Source organism: Orycteropus afer, unplaced genomic scaffold (genome assembly GCF_000298275.1).
Source record: "Orycteropus afer afer isolate SDZICR_OR568_19922 unplaced genomic scaffold, OryAfe1.0 scaffold00420, whole genome shotgun sequence".
NCBI classification, from domain to species: Eukaryota; Metazoa; Chordata; class Mammalia; order Tubulidentata; family Orycteropodidae; genus Orycteropus; species Orycteropus afer.
The window spans coordinates 1179820-1190899 of NW_006922007.1; the positions used below are offsets into that span (position 1 = coordinate 1179820).

Sequence of the window (11080 nt, forward strand, 5' to 3'; positions counted from 1 at the left end):
GGGAAAGGTAACCACAGAGAGAAAGTGGGAAGGCAGCTGTTACATTATGGGGATTGCAGTCAGTGTTATGAAACAAAATGTGTAAGAACTGCTGTGTGGAAAACGAATTTGCTTAGTAAACTTTTACCCAAATCACAAGTAAAATAAATAACCTGTTCCTGTAGCATATGTGTTGCTTTTCTATCATGTATAATGGCTGGCATTCTACAATAAAAGCTTTTCCTTCTCCCTCCTTTATTAATTTTTTTGTCAGCAAAGACTCATGAATTACTATTTTATTCTATTAGTTATACTCCAATACTATCATCATGTATTATGATGCTCAAATTGCCTCAATTTGGCCAGGGAAATCCCTTTCCAGGTAGCCTGTGTCCTTTGACATAGTCCCATTATTCTTATAACACTTCCTTACATTCTGGTACAAGCAGCTCATGCAGCACTTTCCCTGATCCAGTTCTGGACTCAGCCGTTTCTTCAAAAAGCCCCGACCCAGACATTGAAAAACTACCAAACCGCTTCCTATCTGCGGGCGGAACTTTAGAGCCGAGGCCCATGCCTGAGAACAGAGTGAAGGACCAACCTTTTCCGGCTGAGACCGGAAGTCCTTAGAAGGGGCGGCTCCGCGTCAGGTGACTCGTTTGCGTAGGTGCGGGCTAAGATCCGGCTGGACAGACTGGCGGTAGTTGTGGGAGGTCGACGGACAAACAGATTGGCCGGAACTGCCTCGGCGGGGTTAGCTGCGCGGAGGCAGGTATGTGGGGTGGCGGACGGGGCGAAGTTGGTAGTGGAGGGCGTGCGACCAGGTTCCGTCTTCTCGGAGCCCACGGGCTGCGGCACCTGAACTCCGGGAGTAGGACAACAAGCACGGGCCTGCCGTGACCCTCTGCGTTAGAACGGAGGTTAGGCTGGCGTGGTGGTCTTCTGTCCTGTAATTACCGGTTGGGAAAAGGAGGTCCCAAGAAAGGAGGGACTCCCACGAGCTCCCCCTTCCACACTTACCCTAACTCCCTTTATGCGTCCTTTCACCTCCCGCACGGGACCGCCTCTCTTGCGTGGGGGTTCTTTTAACGCCTTTGCTGGAGTTCAGAGGCCGGGCTTAGGAAACATGGTGAACAAGAGTTGGGCTAAGGAGTCAGAAACCCAGGTTCGATACTTCACCGCCGACAGGCAGTTGTGCGTTTTGGGCCAAATTTCTTTACCGGCTTTCTCATTAGTAAAGCGGGGTAATGTTTCTCAGAATATGGTTCTTAGACTTTCTGCTTTGAAATCTCCTGGGAAACACGCTTTAGAATGCAGATGCCTGGGCCTCTCCCATCAGACCTCTGGTTTAGAATTTGGATAGGAATCCTGGGAATCCCACACATACTGATAATTTGAAACCCACCAATCTTAGGTGTTTTCTGCTGTATATGCACCCTCTCCTCATTTATCTACTATCTCGTTGTCAGATACTTCACATTTATGACAATAGTAAAAAAAAAAAAAAAAAAAAATCTACCGTCTGACTTTATTTTTCACATTAACTGTGTAAGTCTGGCAATAACATACACCCAAGGTATGAGGCAAGATTAATACTATCTGTGATGGTTAAGATTATGTGTCAGCTTTGTCAGGCCATGGTTCTCAGTGGATTGGCAGTTATGTAATGATGTGATTTGGCAGTTTAGTAATGATGTAGTCATCCTCCATTTTGTAATCTGACCTGGTCATCCTCCGTTTTTGCATAATGCTGGTTTTCACATAATGGCCTGGTCTTTGGAACTTAACCATGTCCATCAGTGAGGAGAGGGTGTACTAGATACCCATTCTTCACTTTGAGGCAGCTAGAGCCTGTTTTGGTCTTTGAAAGAATTGTAATGGTTAGCACAGAAAAGAGAGTTCTGGAAGGGAGGAAAGTATCTTTAAAAAGCAAAGTGTTTTTTTTTTTTTTTTTAAATAATTTTTATTGTGATTTGGGTGACAGTTTACAGAGCAAATTCATTTTCACACAGCAGTTCATACACATTTTGTTTCATGACATTGACTGCAGTCCCCATGATGTGACAGTTCTCTTCCCACTTCCTCCCTGTGGCTACTTACCTCTTCCCTGTGTCCTTCTTTCCTGTGCATTACTGCCCCCTGAGCTGTCTCCCTGTGCAGATACTGCCCTTCTGTTCACCCCTGATTGATCGTTCTGCGGAGTGTATCTACCTGGGTAAATGTTCACCCTATAAAAAAGCAAAGAATTTTTTATGGCAAAGAGGATTTCTACTTTGGGACGGAAAGAGGCAGAACTGAGACCAATATGTGGATGCTACCTACTGACCTACTGCCATTGAGTTGATTCTGACTCAAAGCGCCTTTATAGGACAGAGTAGAACTGGCCCCATTGGGTTTCCCAGGCTATAAAATCTTTACAGAAGCAGACTGCCTCATCTTTTTTCCTGTGGAGCAACTGCCACCTTTTTGGTTAGCAGGTGGATGCTTTAACCGCTAGTCACCAAGGCTCCTTGTATTCTATAGGAAGACAAAATTTTGGCTAATTTGTTGTTATTGTTGTTATGTGCTGTCGAGTTGGAGCCGACTCATAGCAACCCCTCGTTGGATTTCCAAGGCAGTATATCACTATGCTGCTGCACAGAGGATTCTGTGGTAAAAAAAAATTTGGGAAAAATTACATACCATTATCCATTCTTGGAGTTTCTCAGATGTAGTACCACTTCAAAGGCACTGAAGAGTTCTGCAATAAAGAAAGTACGCTTAACCATTACAGAGATGCACATCACAACAACCACGAGATACCATCTCACTCCAGCACTAATGGCAAAGTTCAACAAAACAGAAAATAACAATGCTGGCGAGGATATGAAAAGATTTGCACCCTCACACACTGCTGGTGGGACTGTAAAATGATACAGCCACTGTGGAAATTGATATGGCAATTACTTAAAAAGTTGGAGATAGAAATAGCATTTGACCCTGCAATCCCGTTACTAGGTATATATCCTAAAGAAGTGCGAGGCAGAACACAAACAGATATATGCACACCTATGTTCATCGTAGCACTATTTACAATAGCAGAAATGGAAACAACCTAAGTGACCATCAACCAAGGAATGGATAAACAAACTGTGGTACGTGCATACATTGGAATACTCTGCAACTGTAAAGAATAATGTAGAATCTGCAAAATACCACATAACGTGGATGAACTTGGAGGACATTATGCTGAGTGAAATAAGTCAATCATGGAAGGACAAATATTGTATTAGCCCAGTATTGTAGAAAATCAGGGAAAGGTTTATACATAGAAGGAAACTGTTGGTTACCAGGGATGAGAAGGGAAGGGAGGGAAAATTTCTAGATAGGTTGAAAAAAAATGTATGTGTGTGCGTATGCGTGTTCTAGATAGGTTGAAAAAATGTATGTATGTGCGTATGCGTGTGCGTATGTGTGTGTGCGTGCACGCACGTGCATACGCACATATGTACATATATAAAGAGAAAGAAACCAAGATTATCAGTAGTTACCAGGAGTAGGAGGGAGGGGAAAAGGGGAAGCTCTTGTTTGCGGGGCATTGAGTTTATGCTAATGGTGGTGGAAATATTTTGGAAAATGATAGCAATAATGGTGGCACAACATGGAAAATGTCATCAATGTCCCCGAGCTGTAAATATGGAAGTTGTTATATTGGCAGATGTCTTGTTGTGTATGTTTTCACACAATAAAAGAAAGACGGTGTGCTTAACCTTATTTAGTCTACTGCTACCAAACTTATTTGGGTAAAACACTTTTGTTTTTTAAATGAAGCACACACTGACCAATTCTGACTTAGACCAGGATCTACAAACTCCATCCTGTGGCCAAATGTGACTCCACCATCTGTTTTTGCTTGGCCTGTGAGTTAAAGATGGTTTTTATGTTTTTAAATGATAGGGAGTAAATCAAAAGAAGAATAATGTTTCATGATACATGAAAATGATAGGAAATTCAAATATCAAAGTCTTTATTTTGAAATAATTTTAGACTTAAAAAAGTGGCAGAAATAATACACAAATTTCTATATACCCTTCATCCATGTTCCCATCTTCTATAACCATAATAAAATGATCTAAATAAGTTTACAGCAATACAGCACTACTAATTTATAGATCTTATTCTAATTTTTCCCTTTGTCCTACTTACGCCCTTTTTCTGTTCTACCACCAAGTCCAAGATGTCACATCACATTTCATTGTCAAACCTCCTTAGTCTGTTCCATCCTGGACCAATTCCTCAGTTTATTTTATTTTATTTTTTTTATTTCATGGCTAACACTTTTGAAGAGGACTGGCCAGTTGTTTTGTAGAGAGTTTTTCAATTGAAATATAATTCATATGTTATAAAATTCACCATTTTACAGTTTGTAACTCAGGGATTTTTTTTTTTTCCTGTATTCACAAGATTATGCAACTTTTACTATCTATCTTAATTCCAGAACATTTTTATCACCCCCCAAAGAAACTCCCTATCCATTAAAAGGAGCCCTGGTAGCACAGGGGTTAAAGTACTTGGCTGCTAGCCGAAAGGTAAGTGGTTTGAACCCACTAGATGCTTCATGGGGGAAAGATGGGGCAGGCCACTTCCGTAAAGATTAGAAACTCCATGGGCGGTTTGACTCTGTCCTGCAGGGTTGCTGTGAATTGGAATCAACTTGACTTGACAGCAGTGGGTTTGGTTTTGGTTTTGGTTTGATTCACTAGCAGTTACTCCCCATTCTTCCCTCCTTCCATCCCCTGCTAGCCATTAATCTACCTTTTGTGGCTATGGATTTGCCTATTCTGGACATTTCATCTAAATGGAATATATAGTATGTAGCTTTTTGTGTCCAGCTTCTTTCATTAAGTGTTAATGTTTTCAAGGTTCGTCTATGTGATAGTATATATTAGTACTTCATTCCTTTTTATGGCTGAATAATACTCCGTTGTAGGACTATGTCACTTTTTGTTTATCCATTCATCAGGTAATGGACATTTGGGTTGTTTCCACCTTCGGGCTATTATGAATAATGCTGGTATAAGGAGCTCTGGTAGCATAGTGCCTAAGGCACTTGACTGCTAACCAGGAGGCTGGCGATTCAAACCCACCAGCCACTCCTCGGAAGGAAGGTTGGGCAATCCTACTTCCGTAGTGATAACTGCCTTGGAAACCCAAGGAGGGGTCGCTATGAGTCGGGGCCGACTCGATGGCAAATAACAACAACAACAACAACATACAGGTTTTTATTTGGGCATATGTTTTCGTTTTCTTTGATCCCATACCTAGGAGTGGAATTCTGGCTCGTAATAATAATAATAATTATGTTTAACTTTTTGAGGAATCACCAAACTGTTTTCTGTGGTGTCTGTACCATTTCACATCATCACCAGTAATGTATGAAGGTTCCAATTTCTCCACATCCTTGCCAACACTTGTTATTGTTCATTTTTTAAATTATATCCATCCTCGAGTGGTATCTCATTGTGGTTTTCATTTACATTTATTTCCCTCATGGGTAATAGTATTGAATATCTTTTCATGGGCTTATCTACCATTTGTATATCTTTGTTGGAGATATATCAGTGGAAATCCTTTGCCTGCTTTGTTAGTGGATTATTTGTCATCATGTACTTGTTTGCAGAACCCATGCAATCTCTTGAAGTAACTCAGAGTGAGCTGCTCTGAAGAATCTGAGGTAATGCCTCAGATCTGAATACAGTTGGATTTAGACACGAAGCTCAGAGTAAATTGTCCTTTTAAAACAGCTGTCCAACTGATGTTACAAAACAAGATGTATGTAAATTGTTGAAAGGAAAACAAATTTGCTTTGTAAACTTTCACCTAAACTGAAGGCGGACCAAACGTGGGTCCCTGCTTGGTGCATGATCAGGCCAAACTAGTTTACACACAGTGATTAAGGGGAGAGAAAATGATACATTACAGAGCGGCAGTGCAGGGAGATAGGGGCCCTTACCCAAATCTAACTCCCGAAATGGAGGTCAGGATACAGTTTTTGTAAACCTTTGGAGAGGGGCTTGACCATATTCCTAAAAATTTCAGGAATTTGGGTGTGAATTAACTGGGGATGGGCTGAGGCTTCCTTCGCCTTGGTTTAAAGGGGCAGTCAATTTTTAGTGCATCCACTTGCCCACCTGATGAGTCCCACCACCTCCTGTCATCAGCTGATCGGGACTTGGGCAGAGAGGAGAATGTGAGTTCTCAGCAACTTGGTTCCCTTCGCCTCACTGTGCGTGTCTGTGGGCCTAAGTTGATTACCACGTTGAAAACGACTTTAAGGAAACACGTTAATGTACCTATTCACGTTTCTAGCGGGAGCTGTGGTGGCATAGTGCCTAAGGCACTTAACTGCTAACCAGAAGGCCGTCGGTTCAAACCCACCAGCTACTCCTCAGAAGCAAGATTGGGCAACTTAACCTCCGTAGTGATACCGTGTTGGAAACCCAAGGAGGGGTCACTATGAGTCAGATCAACTCCACGGCAGGGTGTTTGGTTTTTTGGTTATTCACCTGTTTCTAGGGGGATAATGTGGAGAGGATGTGTGAATTGACCTTCAATTCAGCTTAGCTTTTAAGGAACTGAGTTATTGTGTTTACTTATCTGCCTCCAACCAAGGTAACAGACAGGATGCGGACTGAACTTTGATTCTGCTCGGCCTCAAAACCATGATAAAAATAAATAGAGAAACTGCTGTCCACGCAGAGCATGGCTCATCCCCAGTCACCACTGACCATGCAGAGCTGAGGTGGTCATAATCAAGCCAAAGGAATACAGTTTGTTCCAAGAGCTAAAGCAGCATCCAAGATGTGATCAGATCACCAGGGGATCTTGCTCTTTGGAACTGCTCTGGTGTTTGTCTAGTCCCAGGCAAGGAATACAGGAGCCCGGGGTGGTTGGAACACTTGGAACTGGTGATGGCCTTGGGCAGCTGCTCGTGATGGCAGAGCTACCAGCGCACCTAGGCCTCTCTTGACCCCACAGCTTTGGCTATAACCAGACCAGTCTTGGGCATATACTTAAAAAGCAAGCCAACTCAATTTTAATTATAAAAGTAATATGTACTCTTTTTTTTTTTTTTTCTTACTTCCATGTGGTGAAAACATAGGTAACGATAAAAGTGATGCCAGAAAGGTGGGGGGAGGGATGTAACATACTCATTTTAGATATTCTGGAAAATACAGAAAAACTCCCCCCCACACACACAAACACGTCCCAGTGTCCTGAGCTCCAGTATCCAAAGAGAATCTGTTATCTTTATTTCCTCCCTGTTTTTCTCCCCATGTATAAATTTTTTACGGTTGGAATCATTTAATGTAGACAGTTCAATGCCCTATTGCTTTTTTTTTTTTCCTATTAACATCTTAATAGACCTGCCTCCATGTTTTTGTTAGCTGCTTCTGCAAACATTGTAATGTCCACAGAGAGGTTCATTAATCTAACCATTTACTTATTCAGTAAGTTGATAAGTCTTGTACAGATACAAGTCTTGTTGGTCACAGATACAATGTGAATAACAAGAATTCAGCATGTTCTTCCACCAGTTGCCTTTGTAACTCATAGCAACTCCATGTTAGAACTATGCTTCATGGGTTTTTCAATGGCTTATTTTTCAGAAGTAGATCACCAGAGGTCTTTCTTCCAAAGTGCCTGAGTAAACTTGAACCTCCAATCTTTTGGTTAGCATCTAAGCACATTAACCATTTGTACCACTGAGGGACTCCTCAGCATGTATGGCTATCGTGGACCCTACTTTTCCATGCACATTTGCTGGCCATAACATGAATACATCTCTTCATTTCATTGGTCCGTGGGAGCAAAGCACCTGAGTGGTGGCCCTTGTCCTCCGTATGACCTAAGGACACAGGCAGTGTGATGGACCACTTTTTTTTTTTTTTTCTTTTGGTGGTTTGGGTGAAAGGTTATAGACCAAATTTATTTTCCATACGTACAGTTCATATACATTTTGTTTCATGACATTGATTGCAGTCCCCATAATCTAACAGCTCTCTTACCACTTCCTCCCTGTGTCCTTCTTTCCTATGCCTTCCTGCCCTCTGAGCTCTCTCCTGTGCAAACACTGCCCTTCTGGTCTCCCATGGTTGATTTGTAAGGAGTGTACCTTGTTGTTGTTGTTGTTATTTGCCGTCGAGTCGGCCCCGACTCATAGCGACCCCTCCTTGGGTTTCCGAGGCAGTTATCACTACGGAAGTAGGATTGCCCAACCTTCCTTCTGAGGAGTGGCTGGTGGGTTTGAACCGCCAGCCGTCTGGTTAGCAGGCAAGTGCCTTAGCCACTATGCTACCAGAGCTCCCCTACCTGGTGTAAATGTTCACCTTATATGTCTACCTGTCTGTTGTTTGGCTGGAAGCTGTGTGAGTCAATTCCATTCCAGGCCTGAAGGGTTACTAGGGTCCATAGTCTCAGGGGTTTCACCAGTCTCAGACCAGTAAGCCTGGTCTTTTTTATTATTTTGAGTTTTGTTCCACATTTTTCTCCTACTTTATCCAGGATCATCTATTTTGGTCCCTTTCTGAGTAGCCAGGCATGTTCTAGTTCTTCTGGTCCCAGGGACACGTAGGCTGAGGTTCACATGCTTCCTTAGTCCCTTGAACTCATTGTTTCCATGCCTCTTTGGATTTGTTCTTTGCTTCAGATGACGAGAGACCAGTTGTTGCTTCTTAGATGGACGCTTGCACACTTTCAGGACCCCAGTTGGTACTCACCAAAGTAGGATGTAGAACAATGTTTTCATGTGGTTTATTATGCCAATTGAGCTTGATGTCCCCCAGGACCGTGGTGATGAACCACTTTTATATGGCCTTTCTGGCCATTTGCCTGTTGGATAGCTTGCTAATTAAATAAGGTGCATGGCATTCTTTTGGGGGTGCCATGTTACCAGAAGGCTGGAGGTTCAAACCCACCAGTCACTCCTCGGAAGGAAGATTGGGCAGTCTACTTCCATAGTGATACCGCCTTGGAAACCCAAGGAAAAGTCGCTCTGAGTCAGGTCTGACTCGATGGCACATAACAACAATAACAACAACAACATGGTCTTTTTGGGAGCTCTGGTAGCATAGTGCCTGAGACATTTGACTGCTAACCGGAAGACTGGCCAATCTCCTTCCACAGAGATACTACCTTGGAAATCCAAGGAGGGGTCGCTCTGAGTCAGAGTTGACTCAACGGCAGTGGGTTTGGTGTTTTTGGTTTTTTGGTCTGTTTGGACAATCCTCCAGACTTACACCTGACCCATGGACTTCCATAAAGGTTTACAGCCTTGGAAACGCAATTGGGGGTTGCTGTGAGTCGCAGTCAACTCGATGACAGTGGGATTGGTTTGGTCTGGTTTTAAGGCAGGAGGGAGAGTACTGAGGGGAGGAGGAGAAGATGTAGAGATGATGGAGTGGTACAGCAGTTTGGGAAAGTTGGGGGCATTTGGAACATCTTTAACCGCCGCCACAGAGAACATCATGCTGATCTTTCTAAAAGAAATTATGCAAGCAGATGTCTTTAGATCAACCTTAGGCAAAAATCGGAATTATAGAGCGTTTATAGAATCTGAATTGAGATTTTAGTGAGTGTATAAAAACAAAAACAAAACTCATTTTTTAAACTTTTCTGGTAACAAGAAGGGAAGGGACAGTTACACCCATTTGGTGAGGGGGACACTGGCTTAGTGAGTGACAGTGCTGAGCCTAAAATGGGTTTCTCTAGCTCCAGGTTGTGATTTCATTGCAGTATTCCAGAAATCCACAGGCTTCACTAGGATCTGTCCAGTCTGGAGATCTTTTCTTTGATGATTTTCCCTAGCTTTACTGTCATGAGTGGAAATTGGCAAATCCCCATGAGTTATTCACATACATATGTCGAACATCTACTCTGTGGCAGGCACTGTGCTATTGCCTCTAGCACATGTCTCACTAGAGTGGACAGTGGTTTGTTCAGTGGATGATTGATTGTGTGAACAGTGTTCTCTCCAATAGAGTTGGACATTGATTTGGGAAAACCTGACCTGAACCTTTTTCTGGTTGCTGATACTTGGTTTTCTTTCTTTTTTATTTTATTTGGTTTAGAATTTTGAACAGTACTTCCTTTAAAAAAAAAAGGTTTTTTTCACTCTAAAACAGTTATATAACATTTCCAGTCCTGAAAAACATAATCACTGAAGAAAGTTGTATTTTCAGATACTGATTTCCTATAACTGTAGTTGGCTAGATTGACTCATACTGAGTCGTGTGCTTTTCAGAACTCCAGCACATCAGATCTGTCAACCTACACACGTTTATGAGATGCTCCTGAGGTGCCTGGTCCTGAGCTGAGTAAGGCACCTGGAAGCTGGGCCTGGGATTGGGGAGACACACACCGACAGATCATTGAGGTCCTGTTTATGAAACACATTGGCTTGGGAGTTGAGCACCTTTGCCACTGAGTGGCTCTGTGACCATGGACAGGTGGCCTAGCTGTTCTGAGCTAACTTCCCCATCTCAGAGATGCTGCTGCTACTGCTGCTAACGGTAGTATTTAGCTCAGAGGGAAGCTGTAAAGATTCAATGAGATAATTCATGTTACGGGCTGAGCAGAATGTTAGCTGATGTTATTCGTTGTGATAATAAATAACGCAACAAGTGCCCCTGATCTTAACCCTTTGGGAAAGGGTCTGATTTTGTCTGGATCTCATTCTGGATTTCCTCTAAGCACATGAACATTGAGTTCTGATGTCTCACCTACTCTGCCTTCCAGGAACGATGCCCATTCAGAAAGGGAAGTTGTGACTCATTCATTCAGCAAATTAGAACCAAGTACCTGTTGATTGCATAGCTCTGTGGGGAATATAAAGAAGCAATACACTTTCAGTGTACTCAGAGAGCAACCTTACAAAGGAGTTGTTGTTGTTATGTGCCATCGAGTCAGACCTGACTCATAGTGACTCCTCCTTGGGTTTCCGAGGCAGTATCACTATGGGAGTGGATTGCCCCATCTTTCTTCTGAGGAGTGGCTGGTGGGTTTGAACTGCCAGTCTTTTGGTTAGGAGGCAAGTGCCTTAGGCACTATGCTACCAGAGCTC

General features: G+C 42.8%; 1 protein-coding gene across 1 annotated transcript in view; it reads right to left on the bottom strand.

The window, feature by feature from the left end:
* LOC103208255 (heat shock cognate 71 kDa protein-like) overlaps positions 1–2671 on the bottom strand; it is a 26030-nt gene extending 23359 nt beyond the window's left edge. The window contains 3 exon segments of the mRNA XM_042782710.1: positions 581–837; positions 1000–1076; positions 2662–2671. Coding sequence (XP_042638644.1) covers positions 581–837; positions 1000–1076; positions 2662–2671 — 344 coding nt within the window.
* Positions 2672–11080: the final 8409 nt, after the last annotated feature.